General features: G+C 46.6%; 1 protein-coding gene across 2 annotated transcripts in view; it reads right to left on the reverse strand.

Annotated features, from left to right (window-relative positions):
• The window catches only part of LOC111860774 (neuronal migration protein doublecortin-like), a 41,517-nt gene extending 25,816 nt beyond the window's left edge, over nucleotides 1–15,701 (reverse strand). For both annotated transcript variants that reach the window (XM_072706634.1, XM_072706633.1), the window contains exons 1-3: nucleotides 15,625–15,701; nucleotides 8,811–9,252; nucleotides 2,411–2,754 (exon numbers count right to left, since the gene is read on the reverse strand). In XM_072706634.1, the coding sequence (XP_072562735.1) occupies nucleotides 2,411–2,754; nucleotides 8,811–9,174 (708 nt within the window). In that variant the 5' untranslated portion in view covers nucleotides 9,175–9,252; nucleotides 15,625–15,701. The remainder of the gene's footprint in view (nucleotides 1–2,410; nucleotides 2,755–8,810; nucleotides 9,253–15,624) is intronic.
• Nucleotides 15,702–24,486: the final 8,785 nt, after the last annotated feature.

Consider the following 24,486-nt stretch of genomic DNA (forward strand, 5'->3'; position numbering starts at 1 on the left):
GCAAATGCACATAATTCTATTTTATACTGTTTGCAGGCTGTATATGAGTCCCGTAACCTGCAGGGCCCACTGTGTCAGTCCACCCAAGCATTTCATCCCAAATCAGTACTTGAGAGCCATCAGTATTTGTCACCTGGTCCCATCACTCAAGGACGCCTTAACATGCTTAAAACCTGTACACCACCTGTCAGGGCCTCTAATGACGGGCACCTGAATGAACGGTTGAGGTCACGGATCAGTGAAGCCTCTTTAAACACACCAACCTGTGTCTGAGTGGCCCGAGAAAAATGCCCCAAAAAGACGAGCCGCTTTTCAAATGGCCAATAACACGTTTGTTTGTGCGATGGGCGCACTGACCCGAAGCAGCTTTAACAGCTTACGCAACTCTGCATTTACCGAAGCGATTCAGGCTAAGTACCGAGGCTGATGGAGGTGCCAGCTATGACCCTCTTGGGTTTTCAGCATTTTATTCATCCAGTTGAGTCCCTTATAACTGATGAAAAAATACCAAACTCACGATTCACTCTTGAGTCCAGCTTCAACGTATATGTAGAACAGCAAAGTGGGACAACAAGATGTGTCCTATTTCGGGCTACAGTCGTACCTCTGCGGTTTCTGGAAGTGCCACAGGCCTGGCGTCCACCTCCAGCTACTTAAATGGTGACCTCTGGGATACTACTGTAAACCTTACAAATCATAACTGTAATACGGTGGCTCCTGAGATTATGAGAGCATCAGAAATATGAGTCTGCCTATTATTTACATTTATGTTTTTGCAGACATTTTTATCCAAAGTGACATTCAGGGTCAGTGACTCCCTAAAGTAACCTTGGGTTAGGGGCCTTGCTCAAGGGCCAAAATGTGAATTTACTCTGCCAATCCTGGGATTTAAACCGGCACTAACCCTAATCCTAACCCTAACCCTAACCCTATCACGGTGCTTCTCAGAAGGTTCCTTCAGCAAAATATGAAGACAGCATAACATCTCTGCAATGTCACGGGCCTCAAGCAGCCGACACTTGTTGGGACGTCTGATTTTCCAGAAGCATGATGACTCCTGGTCCTGATTTGTCAATTTAGTCTGAAGGTCGCTCGGAGACAGCTGGCGGTCGGGGGGGCCCAAAGTTCCCCGCTTTGCCGCACCCTGACAGCTGCTGACGCTAAGCGGAGACCCCGGCGGGTGCCAAGCGGTGCCAACCGTGTCTGCAGCTGTCGACCATGTGACCACACCCCCACGCCACCCAAAAAAGGGCACCACCTACAGACATCGACCAAGGCTGCTTCCAATCCTGTCTAGAGGTGATATCCTGGCAGCACAGCCTACCCATTACCAACACAGCCTAAGCAGATCCCGGGAGACACAATAAAGAATCTTATCTTCCATTTGTACAGGCGGACCAGGTTGGGTAATTCCTGTGCAGGGATCATTCAACTGGCTCATGACATACAGATAACATCACAAACACGAGCATCATGGACTTGGACAAGAGCAGGGCATGTCTGTATGCTCAGTAAAGAAAATATATTGTATATGTGTATCAAGAGATAAAAAAAAAAAATGGTGCTGAAATGTGCGATTTAATAAAGTGTGTTAAACTGTCAGAGGCCATGATTGCCACCATATCTAATTAGTTTTTACTGCAAGGACAAATCACTGTGTTGTGTACATATAAATCAGCATTTCCATAGTTGTCAAATAAATGTGTGCCCTGCAAAATGATTCCCATGATTATCTCTATGGATGCAGTTGCAACCAACTTGACAAATTCTCAGGAACGTCGTTATTGTCACTTGATGCCGTGTACTCCACTCAGGTCCTGCCTTACGACTTTGTTTACATGCCTACTGTGTATAGGTGGATTTTGCCTGAAACTGGACAGTAATCTTCAAAGCTGTGCACACTTTCTGGACTGACTGAAGATGTAGAAAGAAACAGGCGTGGTGATTGGCCATATGGCCATAGAAATGTGTACCCATGAACCTCAAACAGAGTCCATGTCTTTCCATTTACCAGAGGTGGATAGTTCAGGTCCTGAAAGTACAAAGCCAGACCAAGATTTTGTTTGTTTGATTTTGTCTAGATTTGTATTTTCTGAACTCGAACTACCCACCTCTGCTATATACACCTGTCCAATAACATCAATAAATTGGGTAGTTTCATATTGACCTACAACTTTGCAGATGGTTTTAACAAGTTTAGGGGAATTGTACTGGGAAGAATCTACTTAGATCAGTGTTTCTCAAAGCAGTCCGCAGGGATCTCCAGACAGTCCGCGTTTTTGTTCCCTTCCAACTCACAGGGAATTGGGAGATAGCAAAAACGTGGACCGTCTGGGGTTCCCCGAGGACTGGTTTGAGAAACACTGACTTAGTGTGAGGCAACTCAGGACAGATTGGGTTCCTACTCTACCTGCTTGCCGTCCAGAGTGTAGATCCTCTTGACGACGCCACTCTCCAGCTTAATGGCCTCGGTGATGTCGTTGAGCACCTGCTCGAAGGAGTGCGCCGTCTTCTTGTTCAGCAGCACGCGCACGGCCTTGCGTGGCTTCACGCCGCTACGCATGATCGTCACCAGCTTGGGCCGCACAAATTCCTTGCTCTCCTTTAAGTCGCTATTGCTCTTGGAGCTGGTCATCGACTGCAGGTTCTTCTGGCTGGCGGAGGCCTTGACGTTGACGGACCAGTTGGGATTGACGTTCTTGGTGTAGTCCACCTTCTTGTAGAAGTTCTCGGAGGCACAGACGTAGCTCTCACCTACGAATTGAAACAGCAGAAGTTGCAATATTGAACACAGTATTGAATACCAAAAACTACCGTGGTCCTGAAAATACCAAACATTCTCATCCTCCATAACCAGATGAAGTCTGTTGTGCTTTCAGCCAAGTTCTCCAAAGGGGCCTCAGTAGAAAAAAGATAATTACCTGACAAGTCCTGGCATATCAGTCTGTACACCAGCAGAGGTGGAAATATCAAGTCCAGAAAGTAAAAATCCAGACCAAGATTTTGTTTCAACCAAGCAGTTGAGTACTCTGTGTCTATGACTCTTTATACTCAACTAATTTGTTGAACCAAAATCTGGATTTTTACTTTCTGGACCTGAACCTTCCACCTCTCTACTCCAGTACACCAGGCCCATCCCCTATCTGCTGACCACATTTTGGAGTGACAGGTAGAGATCCTGTAGGTTTGGTGCGGGGAGTAGAAATGTGCAAAAAATATACCAAACCAAGCTAACAAGAATTATAAAGGGTAGCACACCTAACACGAATTTCCCATCAAGTCCAAGCCCCACCTCTCCAGCTCCTTCCCAGGTGGGGTTTGGGTCACCAAGCTCAGAGAACACTGTGTCCCCTTTAATGGACATGTCCTGTATACCTGGACGACACAATGGCAAGTTGGGAACCTCATTAGCAGTCACTAATTAGGACGCCAAGCTCCTGCTGTAGAGATTCAGCCACGTTTGTCTGCCTGCGCTGACAAGCCCCGGTTGGTCTTTCCATGTTCATTACACGAGGTCTCCTCGCCCGTGCTGACCTACTAAGCCGGTATTACAGAGAACCTCACTTATATCGACATTTACATTCAGCCGCTTAACTGCTCTCATCTAAAGCCATGTGATACAGCCCAATATTTTACTGGAGCAATTCAGGTCAGATACCTGCCCAAGGGTACCTCAGTAGGGCGCCTCCAGAGACTTGCAGCAACTACCTTAAATGCTCCAAATGACACATGGCAGAGTTTATTTTTAACCATCACCAGCTCAATAAAAGCCAACTAGCTCTCAAGAGGTGTAGGCACAAACAGGTTGTTTTACAGGAGATAATCCTTAAGACAACAGCTCTACTTAACTCTGCCAGCTGAAGACCAGGTTTTATTTTTGCATGGTGTGTGGGTTTGGCCCTGATGCAAAGTGAGATAAGTTCAAGACAGCGCCAATGATCAAGAATAAACGACATACCAAACGAACTCGAAAATGCTACTCAAACAGCCACAGAGCACATTCATCATCGTATCATTAGACAAAAACTCTGTTACTGGCAAGAAAGACGATTTATGCGGAGCAGACTAAGACGACATGTTTTGAAAAGAGCTCGAGTGTAACTGAGGTGCCTTGAATATCAGCGCATCATGGGTGGAGAATTGTGATGGCGCTCCCAGCTGCATCACTGAACCATCACTCAGGTAGGATGCTCCTCACAGAGTTACAGGAGAAAAGGTGACATCTGGGTTTTTTGCTTAACATTACAAACCATATTTCAGTTATTTGAAATGAACACCTTTTCTCCTCACAATGTACAAACGCTATATTTGTTTTTCCTAACACCTCCCAGAGATGTGAAATGTTCCTGGAGGTTTATATCACGCACGTTTCCTCAATACAAAATGACTGCAAGATGCTGTTCTGGCACAAACAGAGAAGGGTGGGAATTGCACACAAGTCTAGGAGTGGATCGAGCTCCACGCAGGAGATCAAGAAGAGCAGACTGAGAAAGCCGAGCCCAGGTTCAGCTACATAATATGATGTCAACAGTGTTGGACATTTCAGGTCCAGAAGCTACAAGTCCAGACCAAGATTTTGTTTCTGCCAACCAGTTGAGCATAAAAGTCGCAGTTACAGCCATAATAAATCATGACTGTGCCCCGAGTAACTTAGCTCTAAATGACTGAACTGGACCTGCATGACTGCTGGGCCTCACTGATCGATCTGCACCCCAGGTCTTTCGGACCGCTGCAGGAAGTAGCTATGGAAGCTATGTTCCGTTTGTCCTCCATTCCCCCCGACTCTCTCTCACCACTCCCACACTCCTTCCATCAATTTCCAGCTTCCCGTGACCCGAGGTGTCAGAGGCAGAATAACGCAGGGAGTATTAATCAACTCCGCCCTTCGCGTGCCGCAGCAACGGCGTAGCAAGACGTTATAATGGAGTACTGAGTTAATTAATCACCGAGAAGAGGTTGAACAGTTGGGTTGTTGAACCCTACGATTCTCACACTGTGACCTTCCCCCACTGCCTTTTCTTGGTCGCTAAGACTCCCCCTTGGTGCTCAAATGGAGGACAGCATCATGTAAATGTCACAAAGCAGGGACAACGGTTTTCTCGTCCATCCCCTTCACCCCCGAGCGGTCGTCCTTGCAATTCTTCTGAAAAGGGCTCTTGACCCACACTAATCCATTCTTGTGTTTTCATGCATCAGAGCAAATGATGATCTGATAGGGTGGGGTGGAGGGTGGGGGGGGGGGGGTGGGGTGATGGGCACGAGGCTCAATTAAGACGGGTGCTGTGGGTAATTGAAAAAACACCGGTGGGGGGGACAGATGGTATAGCGGGGAGGCTGAGCAAACATGGGCAGGGGGGTCAAACAAGTGAGGAGGAAGAATTGAATTAGAGGCTTGAAGAGAGGTATCAAAGTGCCATCCCAATTGGGGGGGGGGGCACTTTGTCTCTGAAGGGACAGCAACCAGGCTGGGGATAATCCAGCCATCTCACTGCATCCCGTTCTCCACAAGCCCCAGTTTTTTCATCCTTTCTTCTGTCCTTTTCTCGTTTCTGATCTTATCCCCCTCTTAATACCCATTTCTTATCAATTTTTGTCCAACCATGCCTCCCATCAGCTGGACCTATGAAACAATACCTCAAAACCAGAGCAGCTGATGAAAGATGATATCAGCAGGGCAGGGGGTTAAGGACTCGGACCTAGCCGAGGGGTGAAAGAGTACATGCATCATTCTTGTTATCCATCAAATAAAATTTTATTAAAGTCACACCAGCAAGGACAGCGGTAGGCCGGGTTGGTGTCTGATCATCAAGGGAATTATCACCTTTTCATTATCCTGGGCTAATCAAACCATCATGAAAGCAATCATCCCCTCTGCGTCGGAGCCTTGGGCACAAAGGCACTAGGATTCTCCAGAGCATTCAAAGTATGCACGTCACGCCAGAAGCATGCTGATGGAGCCCGACTCAGCAGTGACCACCAGGGCGGCGATCCACAGATTGGCCGGGATGATGCATGAGACCGGCGGCACCAGGACCAGCTGCCCCAGGCCGGGTCGGGAAGTTGCCAGGTTTTGCACAGCCCTCTCATCGCATATGGCCAGGTACCCGAAGGTACCCTATGGGATATCAAAGCACCATAAAGTAGGACAAGAGCCCCAAAGGAGGGCATCAACTCGAATGACACCACCTGTATCCTGCAGACATAGTGAGTGGGGTTGAGGCACTGTTTACATAGCACGGGGAGACACCTGATACCAGAGAAGCCGTCCCATCGAGATGCCGGAGGCAGCCAGATCACGTGTTGCTGTTCCCGCAGCCGATTAAGGGACTGGGTGCCGACTTCACCGCCAGCTGTGCTTTCTAAAACCATCCAGTGCTCATTCTGGGCCCACGCCAGATTATCTCCAGTCGCTGGGTGGCAGAAATGTAGCAGCTGAACAGCTGGCTGGCCTCAACGCGGCCAGGAGGCTCAGATAACCGCACGGCATCGCTCTGCAAGTCACCTCTCGCATGCCGTAGATGGCAAAAAGGTGGAGCGCACGACAGACCCACACAGAAAATCCGGCAGTTCTATTACGAATTCCCAATAAGATTATATTTTGGCTGCATTTACACAGCTTGAGCTTGTCTGCAGGCTAAGGGCCTTCAGAGGCCCCAGGTCTGATGAAATGCCTCGTCTGAGATGCTGCTGTTTGGCCTTCAAATACCCAATGAGGACCCCACCTGGCAAAAACCACCAGACCATCAAGGGCATCCAGAAACAGAGCATCTCTGACAGAATCCCGCAGGCAATCAAGGGAATTGCGGAGAACATAAACTATTGTTAGAAGCACCATCCTTTGCTGATGCCAACGAAAACCCTAAAGACCGAGTCAGAAGGAAGAACGTTCTGGAAGAACGAGGTCTGTATGGTGTCGACACGTGGTGATCAACTTCACGTTACTGAATAATAATATAAATCATAATTCTATAATGCTCAAACTAATCTTGAATGAGGAATCAGTACTATCAACACATATCAATAAATCAAATACTTCTTAGGCTCATCCACAAATTCTGATACAATCTAGACAAACAAACAAACAAATCAATAAATAAATAGATGGGGGTCACCCCAAGAGCTGGGGGCCCATAGACTAAGGCTAGGGCTTGAATCTTGTGGTCACAGGCAGAGAGGCTTAGCCCACTGAACCACTCCCCACGGTGACTGTTTACCTACTAATTTTTCCACTAAAAAAAAACAACACTGTGTAGTGTAAATTCTTAAATGTGGATTTAATCACTGTTTTCAGCCTACAGAGTAAAGGGCGAGGCCATAGGCAGTTTTCAGAAGAACAATACTGGAACAGAGATAGCTGGGGCAGCAGTTTTCTCAAACAAAGAGAGCATCTTTCTATCATCAGCTGAGAATAAAAAAAACATGGCTGGGTAGAGAATAAGGTAAGAGAGAAGTGGAGAAGACGAGTGAGGTGTGAGAATATCAAGGAGTGAGAGGCTTCCCTGTGGTCAGGCAGAGTGACCCGCTGGCTGTTTACACTCAGGTGGTGTTGGGCTGCTCTCTCACTCTAATCCTCGGCACTAGGGCCCGTCGGCGGCCAGCTGCTCCGGTGGCTGGTCCGACTCACGACTAAATCCACCGGCCTTTGTGCCGCTTAAAGGAAAGAGACCTGCTTACATTCAAGACCCTGTGAAGCCTAACAAACCCCCCCAACCCCGAGGTGACTTGGTGTGCTTGGCTTTGAGCACAGAGTAAACAGCATTTGATGCCAGCAAACCCATGATTGGCTGGCCTTAAATACCTCTGCAGGACGTTCAGAAATGCAGGCCGACATTCCGTTCATCACGATGCCACAGGGAGCCCCGCCCCAAGCAAATTGTGGGAGGATCACCACTCATATATACCCCCGCCCCATTTGACAAATTTTTACCATTGCCACTCTCCCCCTGGTACCAGTCCAAAGTATGGACACTCCAAGCTGCCTACAAAGGACAGTGATGTTGTCACATCACATGTCATGGCCACCTGACCAAAATAGAGTTTTACCAAAAAGTGGAGGAAAAGCAGCCAATGATCCTCCCATGTGCCACGCCCCCTTGTTAACCTCGTGTGGAATCCCTGTGTTTACCAGCTGTTTCTTGTTGCTGTCATTAGTCTTATGTATTTAAGTCTGCGTTAGGTATGTTTTCCCGAGTCCGGTCATTGAAGTCTGAAGTCTAACGTCTGTCCATGTGCCTTGCCTTGTTGTTTTCTACAATAAAACCTTAATTCCCCGATTCCTCATTTCCCTGCTCCCGCTTCCCCGGTCCGTACGTGACACTCAGCATATATGTGCGACCAGGAAATGCGGCCAATGAGTGTTCAGCATATATGTGTGGCCAGGAACTGAGGCCAATGAGTGCTAAGCATATATGTGGGACCTCCTTTAGGACAGCTGGAAAAGCATCCCAGGAGTTCACCTCATGAAACTGGCATACATGACACAGTAAGGTCAGCTAGTCCCTGGAGCAATTAGGGTTGACAGCCTGCTCAAGGGCCCAATGGTGGCATCACTCTGCCGACGCAGGGATTTGAACCAGCAACCTACTGACTCCCAACCCACAGAGCTGCCCACCACCCCAGCAAATTATTAATATTTTTGTTTAATACTTTTGTTTTGGTCAGTGCATCTTATAGTTTTGATGTGAAACAAATGTTGGAGACCCCTGTCTTACATTAAAGCAAACCTGTTGCACTTTTGCATCATGACTGGACTGCCCATCAGGAGGCCCCCCCAAAAACCTCTGACGCAATTCGAACCCCACCCCGCTCACCTTCCTCCAGCTCGTCCATGGACATGATCTTGCGGGTGCCATCGATGGTAAAGATGAAGCGCACCCCCTGTGGCAGGTTGATGTGGTCGGAGAGGGAGCGAGTCAGGTCGGCGAGCAGTGCGTCGAAGGTGCGGAAGCGGTCGGTGGCCACCGCGTACACGATGCCCTTGAAGTAGCGGTCGCCGTTGCGGTAGAAGCGCACCTTCTTGGCCTTCTTCTCGTTGGAGAGCGCCTGCAGCGTGCGCGTCCGGTAGAAGCTGCAATGAGCGCTGTGCGTGGGGCTGGGCAGCCCGTTCATGCGGCCCCCCCGTGGGGTGCGGGAGGCCTTGTCCCGCTCGTCGAAGTGGCCGAAGTCCAGCTCCATGGCGATCGTGGTCCAGGAGGGGGTCCTGATGGTGGTGAGGAAGAGTAGTGCTGGTGAGTTCTGGAGGGATTGGAAAACCTGCCGGAGAGAAAGGGGAACTTCCTTAAAAGGAGCTTCAGACGGCCATTTCTTTTGTTTAAATACAAACAGGAACCTTCCCCTTGCATACCGGTTTCTGCAGCCTGCGGTACAGGTAAACTAGTCAGGTACAAGTGGACATTACGCTCAAATCCATAAGTCGGCTTGCCGACGCAATGACAACATCAAGAGGGTTCTTTGCATCACCCATGTGATTAAACACACGAAAAAAGGGTGGTGTGTGCCTCAGAGGGTATCCCTGTGCCTGCGATCAGAAGGTCGTCGGCTCAAATCCCAGAGTCGGCATCACACCCGATCTATCCCGGCTTTTAGTTGTACGCCGTTTTTGATAAAAGTGACTGCCAGATAAATAAAGAAATAGCAATGACTTGTTAGAATCTCAAAAAAAAAAACCAGTCAGGCCACAAACTGTGACGTCAGGCCATCAGACACGCGAAAGCCCCAAAACCTCCATGAGAGGCTCGAACGTTGAGCTTTCACTAATGAATCTGCCCAAAAGCAGCCTATTTCCTAACAGAACGCAGAAACAAAGAATCAGCTGAACTTCCAGTAGGTCACTTTGTATTGGAGACGTAAGCTCGGGATTTCACCAGGACCGGGGGCGGATTGTCCCCTGCTTGGCGACTGCCCTACATTAGCGGTACCCTTGAGAAACTTTCGTCTTGCTTTGTACGACTATTATTAAAACAACCCTCATTGGTCGGCTGTAGTACTTAAAGCAGGAGGCAGCCACTCTGAGCAGAAAATATGTATACACGGCAGAAGAACACAAGGTGTCCTACACCTCTAAGATACTCCCTGAACAACAGACCAGCACTGATGGAGGCCATTAGGGGGACTCATTACAAGACATATGGACACATATCAGACACAAACTTCTTTCAGGGTCTTCTGGAGATAGTACATGTCACATGTGGACACAGGGTAACTTCTGTGCCTCTTCTGAAATAACTACAGTGAGAACCCCCTCCCCCCAAACACCCGACACAAATGTTTATCAACATCTGTTCCAAACCCCAAAGGAGCAGCCCAGACAACCTCCAGTCTGAGGACCATCTAACCAAACCCCTCTGAAGTACATTCAGAGATAAAATTAGTTGGTTAAAAAATAATTTATCATCTAAATGTCATCTAGCAGGTTAGGATTCAGAAAAGTACACTGTGAATTCAAAAAGACACAATTTATTATATTGTGTAAGTAGAAAATAAATCTACATCCATGAATTTGCCTACAAAACTTAAATACCTCTTTGAAAATGTGTTATTTCATTTAAACCTGATGAGTGACACATTGATCATAACTATTTATGTGTATTGATGATTAAGGTGAATACATACAGTACAAGTCAAAGGTTTGGACACGCCAAGCTGCCTACAAAGGAAGTGATAGCGTGTTGCATCACATGACCGGACCACCTGACCTAAACCCAGTATAGATGGTTTTGGAGGAGTTTCACCAAAAAGTGAAGGAAAAGCGACCAATGAGAGCTCAGCATATATGTGGGACCTCCTTCAGGACGGCTGGAAAAGCATCCCAGGAGGCCACCTCATGAAACTGGCGTGGAGGAGACAGTAGGGTCAGTCAGTCCCTGGACCAATTGGGGTTAAGGGCCTTGCTCAAGGACCCAATGGTAGCATCACTCTGCTGACTGTGGGATTTGAACCAGCAACCTTCTGAGTCCCAACCCACAGAGGTGCCCCCCCTGCCCTCCAGCAAATTATTTTGCTTTTGTTTAATACTTTTTTGGTCAGTGCATAATTCCATATATGTTATTTTATCGTTTTGATGTCTTTATAATTATTCTAAAATGCAGAGAATAGTAAAAAATAAACCTTTCTATGGGAAGATGTGTCCAAACTTTTGACTGGTATTGTAGCCCTATTCATGCCCCCACAACCAGACTGAAAAGCAGCTTATTCCCCACAGTGGTAAGAGCCCTTTCCCATAGCTCAGAGCGCACTGACTACAGATACTTCAACACGCTGGCATCGATTCTGTGTCGATTTTGCACTACCTAAAACATTACCTTTGTACATTGCATAATTCATATTTAGACATTTCTCTTATATATCTTGTGCAATCCATGTGTATATGTTTGCACCTATGTTGAGTGCGTATGCCTGTATGTGTTTTATTTATATGTTGTCTGCACTTTTGCATCTGTTTTTACTTGACTGCAGTACTGCTAACCAAATTTCTGCAGACAATGAAGATCCTATTCTATTCCTGTTCTGTAATTGTTGTGAATTGTTGTACCATTGCATAGAGTACTCAATTGCAGCCTTGTACTTGCAGTAACCCAGGGGCAATTCTAAGAATTGACCCTTTGGAGGGGGCTCAATTTGCTAAGCTGGGTCGAGGCTGTTCTATACTACAAATTTGTACTAAATGTGTACAAAGATACAGAAGTTAGAAATTTTTTTTCGAGGAAGGTAACGCAAGAAGTGGGGTGCTTAGTGTCCCTCAAAATAGGGTCTACAGTCACCTACTGTATGCAGGAATCATTCGTTAAATGACGCTACAATGAGCCTCTGAGAGAGTAAATATTAGAATTCTGTTTGCCCTCTTGAGTACTGTAGGACTTCAGATAAGCGCAACCGCATAACAGAGACCTGGGATTTGTATTTTACACGTTCTGGTGGACAAAATTTGCATCCCAATTTGCATATCTAAAAGACAACAGAGCCTAAAAACACAACAGTCAAATTCAAAGTGAAGGGGGAAAAAAAAGCTGACTGCAAATCAAAATGAAAGACAGCCAGTCACACGTTTCCTGCTGTTTCTAACGTATCGGCATCGCGTCTGAAGTCAGAAATTCGCAAGGGCAGCGGTCAAAAGAAGGATATCAAGTCAAATCAAAGACATGTTTTGTCCTGCAAAGGCTTTTGATTGACTATCATCCGGCTGCAGAAATAGCTCTCCTCTGTGAGGACGGGGCAAGCACAGTAAGGATAGATTGTCTTTCTTTTGTTTGCTTTTGTTTCAAGACACTAAAGGGGTGCCCCCCTCCCACCCCATTCACAGCAAAAACTGTGTTAAGCGGTCAAAAAATACGACTATTTACTCCCCCCAAAGAAACATCTGCTGCTTTTAAACAAAAGCAGCTATTTTCTCCCTTTTAAAACCCCATTGAGGGAAACACTATGCTCTGATATTTGTCTCATGGGGACAAAATGTCCATTGTCCAACTCCAGCCACGACGTATGTCCAGGCAGTTCGGACTGCGGTTTCGGAATCAAATACAGAATTTTCACTGGTGTTCCGCCAATTCAGACCAGGGGGTTTACGAGTTGATGTTGAGGTGCTGAGCATATTTGAATCTCTAAGAGTTGTAAAACTTTCATGTTACACAGGTATTGAGGTGGACCTGCTAAAATTTCAAAGCCAATCTTGTCTCTTTTACATCCAAATTACTTCTCAGAGTAAACAATTCCATCAATATGCCATGGACACCATTGTGATTGTTGGCCATTATCCTAAGGACATACGTTTTTTTGCTTTATGCGCTAAGTTTTGCACCAACAGGCGGGCTTTCCGCTGAAGAGACTGGAGACAATGTTAGCCGGAGAATCTATGCTGTTAGACGATTTAGGATCAGCAAGCCTTACTGGCGACTGTCAGGATCGTTGTTAGCACAATCCCTCCGACTTCTTTGCCTTCCCCTCCAAACCCAAATGCTCCAGGAAAAGAGAAACGTCTGCAGAAGCAGCTTCTCTCCAGACCTAAGCGTCTCATGACAGCTGCCGCTAGCGAGCACCTTTACAGGTTAGCAAAGCGCTACCCCACTAATTCAGCCACATTTTCCATCCAACTCCTGATCAATAACCCTCCGCCAGCCAGTTGCCTGGCCCGCCCAGGATATAATCGATATCAGGCACTCATTACCTCCCAGCTACTGTTCCTGACAGCGGCACTGAAGACTGTGATTTTGTACACTTCTGGTCCAGGGATGAGGAAGCCTCTGTGAGCTCATTATATAACCATATGATTCATCAGAGGGCAAACACCAAATCTGTAACCCCCACCCCCGCCCCCCACAGAGATAATTCCCCCATGTGTAGCATACCAAACGGTTGAACAAGAAATCCCAACCGCATAATCCCTCTTTGCGCCAACCGGCGAATGGTACCAGAACCCATGTGGGTTTCCCAGCATCCCCGGAGAGGAGTCACATGACCCCAGGACACACATGGCATGAATGGATCCCGCTGAGCTTTTGACATCGTGTGACGAATGCGATTTGACTCTAATGCTCGACGCAGGATCTGCATTAAATGCGATCCGTTAAAGACACTCCCGCGGGCACCAGCGGCAGCGTGGTACCAAGACGCAACTAAAAAAAAATTATCATTAAAAGAAAAACACCCAACCCAGCAGGTTAAAGGTGAGGAAACCCAAACAATGTTTCTGTGATCATTCCTTTCCTATTACTTTATTTACATAATTTTAACATCCGCTCTGGGATTTTTGATTTAAGCTGTGCTGGGTAACTGCAAATCCTCATAAAACCAGAGCAATCGATTCTCCTTCCAGCACTATGTACCTTATATATGGTTGTGACACAGAGTAAAGAATTACTTACCCCTAGTTAAACACCGACCTGGACTGGCTTTATTTAAGGCTCCAATAAATGGCCAATTCATTAGCACACACCCCCTGGCTAAGAGGAGACAGCTTTGTAATGTCCATTATCCCCTTTCAATAAAGCTTCTACAATTTATTTATGGTACTCAAGCCACAGACTACAGAAATTCTTAAGCCAGGATGTTAGCAAGTGATTAAGTCAGACTTATTTTTATAGCACGCTTGCGAGGACACTGACTTTACATACTTATGAACGCAACATTCACAAAACGGTCAACCTCCATTCAGGAGAACAAGACAAATCACTGAATGTTTAAGTCATTAAACTCCCTTCTACAGTTACGCTGAATGGCCAAAGTTCCCGGGAATAAAGAGGCACGGTGCCCAAAGACCAAGCGCACATACACTCCTGACATCAAGACCCCAATAATGTCTGTGAAGACCGTAGGACAGAGGCAGAGGATGGAACCCAGATGACTGTCACCACGGCGACGGATACAGCAGAAGGTGAAGCTACTGCAAATTATAGGTGGCAACTCAAACTGGCCAAATAAAACCTGGGCCAAAGTCCGACGGTACGGGGGGTGTCTTAGGCATTCGCCACTTATCTCAAATCTTCACCCCAGAGCCCGACTCAGTGGTCCCAAGCCAGCAGAATTCAGCCAATCCTCATCCTGATCCAGCTCCCACGAGCCAGCGAATCCACAGACAGGAACAAGGAACACTGAACTGGTGGGCTGTAATCAGGACTTGGGTCACAGAGAGGGGGATTGGGTCTTTCAGCTGGAGTTACAGAAGTAGTTAGATACCAGACCCAATTATACGCACTGACAGAACATACACCCACCCCACAGCCCAACCCAGCTGAGAGCCCCTATCTGTGGAGGTACAGGCTGAGCATTAAAGTCACCCCCCCCCCCCCCATCGCTCACGGGGTTTCCATCGCCCCCAGCTGGACAGAGGTGTTTTGAGCCCCCCCTTCGGAGATGCTAAGGTGCAGACCCCCCTCCCACACGCGCAGATGAGCAGCACCCCCAGCCCATCTGCTCCTGAAGAAGGAGAGGTAAATCAAGGACTCAGGCAGGTAGGGAGGAGGGTGATGTGGCTGGGGGTGGTGGTAGTGTGTGTGTGTGTGTGTGTGTGTGTGTGTGTGCGGGGGGGGGGCTTCCATTGTTTCAGCATAACTGATTTCTTGCGCATGAGGCATGCATAAGCAAGCAAAACGAACAAGCAAGGGATAAAACCCGACAAAGACCGTGTCAGCATCTACCACGAGGTAGGGAGCTCGCCCGTGTCACCCCGGACTCCGCCGCCTGCCGCAGAGGGGTCCGCTTCGCGGCGCACAATAGCCGCCGGTTCCTCCACACGCGGCGGCCGGCGAGCCGTCAAGCCGCAATCACGCCCCGCTCTCCCTCCCACAGCCCACCTCGCCTGTCAAACCATCCACGCCACGTTATGCCAACATATGCATGCTTTCGGAAAGAAAAGTTTGACAGCAAATACCAACTTGGACCTGAGCACCAAGGGAACTTAAGGCTCCTATATATAGGAAAGCGTCAGACGTCCTGCTTAAGTTAAGATCGCCCACTGCCAACCACCTGCTCATTGCCAGCCTATGTCTCCTGTATACATCGCGTTGCACAAAGTACGCTACAGCATGACACATGGTTTAAAAGCGCTGCAGCATTAACTCTCTCATTGATCACATCTTTTTCCACCCCCTTCAATAACTGCCTTTCTGTGTGGTTGCCTTGCCCGGTACTCACCAGGCTCGCCGCGGTCTTGATGGGTGGGTGTGGATGCTGCAGGAGAGCGAAAGCAGCCCTCAGCGCCTTTGTCTGAGCCTCGGTCCGCAAGCTCTGCCTCCCGGTCGCTGGCGCCCGCCCGGTCCTAAAGCCAGCACGTCCCGAACGCGCTGACTGAGCACACACGCCGCTTTCCATTAAAGTTGACGTCATGTTAATGTAGACTTTTATTAAATCCCATAACAGCGCCATAACAACAATAACAATAATAAAATAATATAATCCAGACCTTATATTTAATCATGGTGATATGTGTGTGACCGGTTATTGTTTTCAGAATTCTGAATCAAGAATGATTCAAACTTGGTTTATTGTTATATTTTGAAAGATTTACTCTGGAACATTTGCTCATAGGGGGAACAGCATTGGAGCTTACGTGGTCTGGGAATTTCAGAGTACGGATTTTAAATAGCGCCAGACGGTTAAAGCCAGGTGAACCGAATATTTATCAGATTGGTTCACTGGAGAGACAAAAACGTAATGGAAGGACGTGGCAAACCGAGAAACTCTAACGGAGGCAGGATTTAGGAAATTCTTAGCGGTAGTTAGAGGAGTTTCTAATTCAAACAATACAGAAGCGTTTTATTTAAATGTCTGAAAGAAATTATTCCTTTCAAATTCAATAGTACGATGTTAGTTTGGTGAAAGTGGAGGCTGGAAATTCGCGTTTCGTTTAATGTTATAATTATTATCTGTGCGGTTACAGAATAATACGGCGCAAGTAACGTCCTAACGCACAAGTCCCACGGGATTCTCTACTTGGTAAAGATTACTTGATTAGGAGAAAAAACTCAAACAAACAATGGGACATGTATTCCTTCTTAAAAAAAAGGAAAGGCTTCGGTCTGAGGTGACGTCAACCACATGAAAGTTAAAATGCGGCCTTTGGGACATGAAAGTCGGCGGTGGTACCCACACACTAAAAGAAGAAAAAAAGTATTTAGATAAAAGAACAAATCCATCACAACCTCGTTTCTGGAAATACAAGTCCTGTCGCAATATGTAAATTCCACATTACTCGGCAATACCAGGACAGTTTAGGAAAAACATTATGAGCATTAATATTCTTTATTTATATCGAGAAATGTTTTCAACAAACGTCATTACTCGTGTGAATGTAGGGTTGCCACCCATCCAGGATTTTCTGGGACCACCCTGGCATTTTGTATCCTGGAAAGAATTTCATTCAATGGCAGACGGCGTCCCGATCAGTTTCTCTATCAAACAGACCTATTAGCAATTCTGTCACTACAGTATGTGTAATTTTTTTTGTCAATGACTGGGCGTCCAGGATTTTACGGGACTGACATGGCAACCTTATGTGAATGTGCCGTGAATCCGTTCACTCATCGAGGTGGCTTGTCCAACACAAGGTTATGGTGAGTTTGCGGTTTATACCCAGAAGATCAGGGCTGGGAAACTCTCACACACTATGGGCAATTTTGGGGCACTAATCCACACATTTTTGTGTTTCAGGAGGGGAGTCACACATTTATCCCCCATTCCTCCTCCGTGACATAAATCTCCACTTTATTTGGATGTGTGTGATGCACGAAGTGTAAGACAGAGTGCAGGTACACCCCAAATACCGTGCTGTTTGTCACACAAAGCACCTGCAAGAGAGACCGTATTATTCTCAATACACACTAACACTGAATACATCACGAGAAACTTTATCGGTGAGGAAACAATTACTAAGATGAAATGTGACTCCAGAGTAGGTAGACTACTGTGGACCTCCTCTGAGGTTTCTGTTGAACTTTTTGTTGGGTGTCCTACCATGATCCCTGGAGATTCGAGGGGGATTTTGCCCAGGTGCCTGACAAATAGACCCGGTCTTTCAGAGAATTCCTTCACTAAAACGTGCCACATGCACCTGGCAGCCAATCGGGCACGCAGAACTATCAACAAAAAATTCCAGGCTGGTCACTGTTACCTTTTCAGGCCGGTACAATGGCTGAGCGACACCGGAATTCACATAGCCGGTTAAATGGCGCAGCACCTGCTTAACCAGTGAGCCTGAAGCAGAATGAAGAATGAAGCTGGCACAGTGAATGGCTGCTCTTTAGACACGATACAGAGAGACGTACGGTGCAGTCTTTCTGATGCATCCTTGTGGTCTAGGTTTGCTGGCGACTGCGGCCCAACGAGAAGAATCAGAGTCTAATGTGGGTTCTTTTCAAGGATCATTCAAATTTCTTTAGCTGATGATTTTTCTCTGAAGCATTTTATATTTATTTTGGGTTGGCCACTCCCTGGAGAAATTGGGGCTTGAAGACCTTGCTCAGGGAGCCAGTGCTGAAAAGCCTGGGATTTAAACCAGCAACCTTCTGGTCACAGATACAGCATCGTAATCACCTAAGCCTCACATTACCCCTGAAAAGACTGACTCAGAAGTAGTTGCCGATCAGAAGTAACCTCATTTTTGACATATAGTGGAAGGCAGCCAAGCTTCCAGAGATCTGGGCTGCCAGAGGCACCACCTCTCAAAGCGGCATCTCTCCTAGAAATGTCCCGACAGGGAGTGAGAGAGAGCAGAACGGCCGTCCCCTAACGGAAACCTTTCTGGGATTCAGCTGTCGCGGCATTCCCCAGCCTCTGCCGCGCATATTAGACATGATTCTAATTCATACTGACCTCCGTCTTGTCAAAGCGTCTCTCAGCTGTCAGGCCCAAGCAGGACAGACGTAGGGTGGTGGCCAGGCGTACACCAGGGAGGGGTAGAGGCAAATTTAGAAATGGCACAGGCGAAGTTTCTGGGGGACAGGAGGGACACCAAGCTGAATGTGACTATGACCCAAAAAAAGTATGTCACTCAGACATGGCCTGAAAGCTTGAAGGAAACGTTGGTTTAAATTTTGATAGTGGAAGAACTTTGCTGGGGCTCTTTAAGTCCACATCAGCCTCATCCAGCAGGGGGCCACATTCTCTGTCTGATTCTCTTTAGGTGTCTTTTGGTTTGCCTGTCAGGTAAGTGGCATGGATTTTCATGAGGTTCCCCTGAGGATCTCACGGAGCGGAAAACCTTTTTTGGGTAGTTTGAATTAGGTAGCTGATAAGGGCCATCATCAAATATTCAACAACTGTGTTTTGTGTAAGTACAGACAGACAGACAGGCAGCCAACCAGACACACAGACAGACAGGCAGCCAACCAGACACACAGATATACCGACTGACAGACAGACAAACAGACAGACAGGCAGCCAACCAGACACACAGATATACCGACAGACAGACAGGCAGCCAACCAGACACACAGATATACCGACAGACAAACAGACAGATAGATAGATAGATAGATAGATAGATAGATAGATAGATAGATAGATAGATAGATAGACTATTAACAGGGCAAAAATGTCTTGCAAAGAATTTTCAGAAGAGAAGTTGTATTATACAAATACCAAAGGCTTATTGTTTGTAGGCTAATGGTAATCCAACAACAAACTCAGATGTTTTTGAACAGGAAGTAAAATAAACACGTTCACATGATCTAGAACCCTGCGGCTGCAGGGGAAACTTACTAGGTCATCGGCAAGCTGAGAGGGACAGCCAGCAAAAGAAGCGTCACCATCAGACACACGGACAAAGACAAAGAGCACCAGCTTCCCACTGGATAGCGGGAGCTCAGCAAGCTGGGCGTTCAATGCTGAGGGAAGCCATGGAAATCAGGGATGGGACCGGTAGTAATAATCTCAGCAGAGCTATTTTTAGTGAAGACATGAGACTTTCTGTTCGGCCTTGAGGTCCACCGACAGCAGGAAGTCAGTGCAGCTTAATGATGAGGTCATTCTCAGGATGAGACAGGTTCACCTATGAAATATGGTGTCTTCTCTCAGATGCTGGTGTTGCAGGTGCTCCTGTCTTCTTATTTTAAGGCAGAAGCTTAATTAGGTACCATGGGGGGTCAGTTACTATAAAGTAGTGATGCTTTATTGATCCTTGTGGAGAAATTGACTTTTCACCTATCCCATCATGCTCTCCATAAGTTTGGGGGTCATAGCATGAGGTCAGCTGGTAGATGTGGCCCATGGGGTGGGGGGGGGGGGGGGGTTGTTGGCCTTGCCTGGGGCTCGATGGTGATATCAGTCTGCTGGTGTTGGGATTTGAACTGCCAACCTTCTGGTCATGGGTATGAAGTCTTAACCTGCTGAGCCACACACATCTTCGAACGAACACCCTGTTCTGCAGTCATCGTCCCCCCCCCGTCACACCTGCACCCAGCCAAGTTACACCCACCACGCTACACTGAGCCATTGTCACCTTGCTTTTCGGGTCCTGTGTCCGACTTTGGATTTGTCACCGGATTTGTCAGCTTCGGCTCTTTGTCTCGCTTTTGCTGTTTTTCTCCCTGCCGCTCTCGTCGGCCCGGTGTAATGCTGATTACGTTCTGACTACTGATTCGGATTCGTAAACAGACCACGTGCATCCGCAGCCGGATCCTCTCATCATCGCGTTATCCGTATTCATAAAAAAAAGGATTTCTGTGCATTTGCTAATTTTTCTATTACTATTAATATCATCAATCTGGCTTCAGTCTGCCTTGTGAATTGGCGCGGCAGTCGTTACACACAAACGGTGTCTTTCTGCAGAGCACTGGCCACTCAGACTCCCTAAATACATCTTAGTTGATAAAAAAGCACTGAAGTGAATTAAGGCTGTTGAGCGGGAAGTTGCCATGGCGACGGCTACAGAGGGATGTAAACAGATGATTCAGGATGGTGACAAATCTTGGCAAGGCAACGGCGCTCTGAGAGGTGTTGGGGTGGGGGTGGGGGGGCTGACAGGAGGGGAGCCAGCTGCCCGTGCCAAACGAGGACATGGTGGGGGGGGGGATCCAGTGGTGTCCATGCCGAGCCCGGCTGGTGGTCTGTCAGCACAAATCTGTCACGTTTGAAGAGCGCTGATTCACATCCCGGAACGGGGAGGGGGGGGCGGTGGCTCACGTTCCGGGTGTTTCCGTGCTAAATTAAGGGTAACATAATCAGGGACCTCTTTACACACTTCATCTATGACCAAATCCTTCTGATAAATGAAGGCATTGTTAAAACAATACTGTAACAGTACTTTGAATAAAAGCATCCTTAATAACACAAGGAAACCACCAAAGGAAAAGACTTCCTGAGAAAATGTCAAAAAACGCAGTGAGCTGTTACACGCAACATATCCCTCTAGCTGGGCTTTCTGTCATTTAAATACAGCTGCAATTATGGAAACTTAGATGGAGCAAAAAACATTTCCTACTAAATAAATACCATTTAATTATACTCCTTGAGCCCCTATTTATGGCTGTTTTTCATGTACTTCATTCTCATTCATACAATTTTTTTTCCCAGTTCACGGACTTTGCTCTAATTTATTTTTAAAAATGTCTTCAATACTTCAAGAGAAATAAGACAAAATTTAATTGAGTTTGTGTCAAATTTTAAGTGGCACGGTTTTTTCCAGTATAACCTTAGATAATACGCATATTCGTTTGATTTCATTTATCGGTTGTTTTAGGATAAATATCTTTTCACGCCGTTTGTCAGGAATGGCCACTGTTAATTGGCTGCTGGTTTATTAATAAGATGATTAATAAGATATCCCATGAAAGTTAAGAGACTACCACAGCGTACTCTTTCGTTGCTGTGCCAAATGTTTCGCATTATCGTCGTAAAAATGCACCATCAGCGTAAAGCTCATTGTCGAGCACAATGACGGATTAAAGGAGGAATTGCAGTGAGCTCATGTGCCACGCTGCTGCAATACTAATGAAAACACTTAACCGGGCGACCCTACACATCCCACGTCCGTCCTTCTGAGCTTAAACAGGCAGATGTAGCCCCGACTTGCTGATTCAGCCTCCTTACACATCCCCGGGGGAGGGGGGCAGATCTCTCTCCCCCCAGGTGATGCTCTCCTCCACTCTATGATGCGATCACCTCCCAGCTCTCACATTCCCAGTCTGCCTTGTCCTTAAAATATCGCGTGCAGGCGTGTGCATGTTTCTGATTAAAGATGTCATTATACTGAATACATGAAATACATCACATAAATATTCATTCTCCATTCACCGTTTTCGTGTTACACCGTTAAACCAGTTAGTAGTCACGGTTCTGAAAGGAGCATTTGTGACGATTTTTGAATCGAATTTTTGAATGCAAGCCGGTGAGGGCATCTTAACATAGCGATTAAAGTACGGGATCAAGTACCGAGGGCTGCATGAACTCATCGCAATGTCTTCAGCCTCCCCTCCCCTCCCGTTAATATTCGCTTCAGTTCCCCGCTTATAGGGTCGTTTGGGGGCGGTGAGACGGACAGGAAAAAGGCGCGGCTCCCATCTGCCAGCGGGGTTCACCGTGGGTTCATTTTGCAGCTTCGGGGGATCCAGACTGGAAACAGACTCCATCATTACCCGCTAAGCTTCCGCTTCTTTTTCCTCGCCAGTCAGATATGACGGTCATTTATCTGCACGCGCGTCACCAGGCACGTTACTACTAACACGAACTGTTTTAAAATCCCATCTCACTGCCCACCTCATACAGTTAACAGGTAATGAAATTTAATCAATGTTCAGAAAGACTCATTCTGCTTCTTTTTTTTTTAGGTACGAGTATAAATTCTTGGCTCAAAATTTGGAAAGCAATTGCATGACATTTTCAATTTTGCGCAGGAACATCGCAATGCTTCTAGATAACCTTTTAAATGCTGGTCGGGGCCGCAATTAAAAATGAGAAACAAATATACGTGTGACCTAGATTTCTTTTATCCTGTCTGCTATCGCTATGGTTACCAGGCTGGGGTACCTTTTGTGCCGAGTCGCCGCAGCCCTATTCCCCCCGTCGCGCTGTAATGAGGGGTTTTGCGGAGGGATGACGGCGGGGTGCAGCAGGGGGAACATGCGCTGTAAGGGCGCCTGCATCCGGAACGCTGCTCCCTGTAGCGTGGGGACCCAAAGGCATGGTGATCGGCACCACCAGCTACTGTTATGTAGGGTTGCAAGTACCATCCCAATGAAGACCTATAATTTACGGGGAAGCGAAGGACTTTAGAAGCATTACCCCAAATTAATCCATCCAAAAAAGTTTAAGAACAGTTGTTAGTGTTTTAGAGAGCGTCTTGGCATAGACACCTTAATGATCTTTTTTTAGATTTATTTGGACAAGCCCTTCCACGGCGCTTTTGTTCTGCCATTGCGTGCCAGGCCAGGCAGTTAAAAGTACTTGTTAGAAGAAAAGAGCGCTGACAGTTTGTTTTTTTTATTCTTTCAGTGCACCATTTCATCACGTCTTCTCTTCATTAAACCGCAACGAACGGCGACATAATCTTACACAGCTGGCCATCCCATTTGGATGCGTGCTGGTGCACGCTCACGCGACCCCTAACATCACGAGAAAACAAAAATAATTATACAACAGTTGTTCAGTAAAACACTTGTTTTTGCAGTCTGTTGCCAGAGCATATTCGATACATCAGGCATATTATTATCCATCCGTTTTCTGAAACCTATTGTACTATTCAGGGTCACGGAGAGCCCGGAGTTTACGGCGCAAGACAGAGAACAACCCGGGATGGGGCACGAACCCATGGCACGGAGCATTTACACACGCACACCTATGGGCAATTTGGTGACTCCAATTAGCTTCAGCATGTTTTTGGACTATAGGGGAAAACCGGAGTCTCCGGAGGAAACCCCACAGGGAGACACGAAGAGAGCATGTAAACTCCACACACATGGAACCCGGGAGGAGACTCGAACCCAGGTCCCATAGGTGTGAGGTGACAATATCAATTCTGGTGATTACACACTACCGTTTCAGGGGGCTTAGGACAATTGTCACAATTGCGCAAAACAGGCCTGCACATGTGAAATTTACAGGAGGAAAATATTGTCGCCACGTTTGCTCTTTGACCTTGGTATACGAACAGATCTGTTTAAGTATGAAGTAACGTATTCACAGTATTCCACAATGTCCACAACGCAACTTATTTGACTTTTTTGAGTGTATGATGTCATCCTGCTTGAGAAAATGGATAAGTGTATGTCAGTAATCAGACATAGCTCAACAGGGCGCAGGTAGTAACACTCGCCACATCGATGTGACTGGTGCGCCATCTGGTGGACATGATGAATTACGTCCCTTTATCGTTGTAGTTACAGCCGATATTGTAAACATGTCGATGCAGTGTCTGGAATTAATCGCAGGCCAGCCTTCAGACTGTTAATGAATACATTTGAAATTTTAAAATCACAGATGAGTCTTCTATTATTATTATTATTATTATTATTATTATTATATTATTATTGTTGTTGTTGTAAATAATAATAATTATCATCATTATTATTATTATTATTATTATTATTATTACTATTATTATATTTAAAATAGTTTCGATCTTACTTTGCCTCAACGGCCAAGTGATAGTCTGGTCATATGATTAATCTTACGTACCATATCATCTAGACCTATAAGATTACCATTGACTGAATTTATTTCCATGTTTTGTCTGCACAATTTGAACGATCACGCTAATTTCATTGCAATTTTGCATGAACTTGGAGACGGTTGAGGAGTTTGTTTACTGCTCCCTGTTCAGTGTTTGGATGATGCGGGTCTATTAACAGGTATGTGGAAAGAGGTTTGAGGGCTTGACATTTCAAACGGGCGACGGAGAATAAAGCTACGCTTGCGTTGGCAAGGGAACCATGAGCACTGCACGGAGACGGATGTTTGCTGTCTCTATCTTTGGCGTATTTTTTATATAAACCTGTCTCAACATTACCAGGCGAGGGCACTATTCATTAACACAGTGAGGACACACAGACGCCCTCAGGGGAG

The sequence above is a fragment of the Paramormyrops kingsleyae genome, chromosome 24, assembly GCF_048594095.1.
Source record: "Paramormyrops kingsleyae isolate MSU_618 chromosome 24, PKINGS_0.4, whole genome shotgun sequence".
Taxonomy (NCBI): Eukaryota; Metazoa; Chordata; class Actinopteri; order Osteoglossiformes; family Mormyridae; genus Paramormyrops; species Paramormyrops kingsleyae.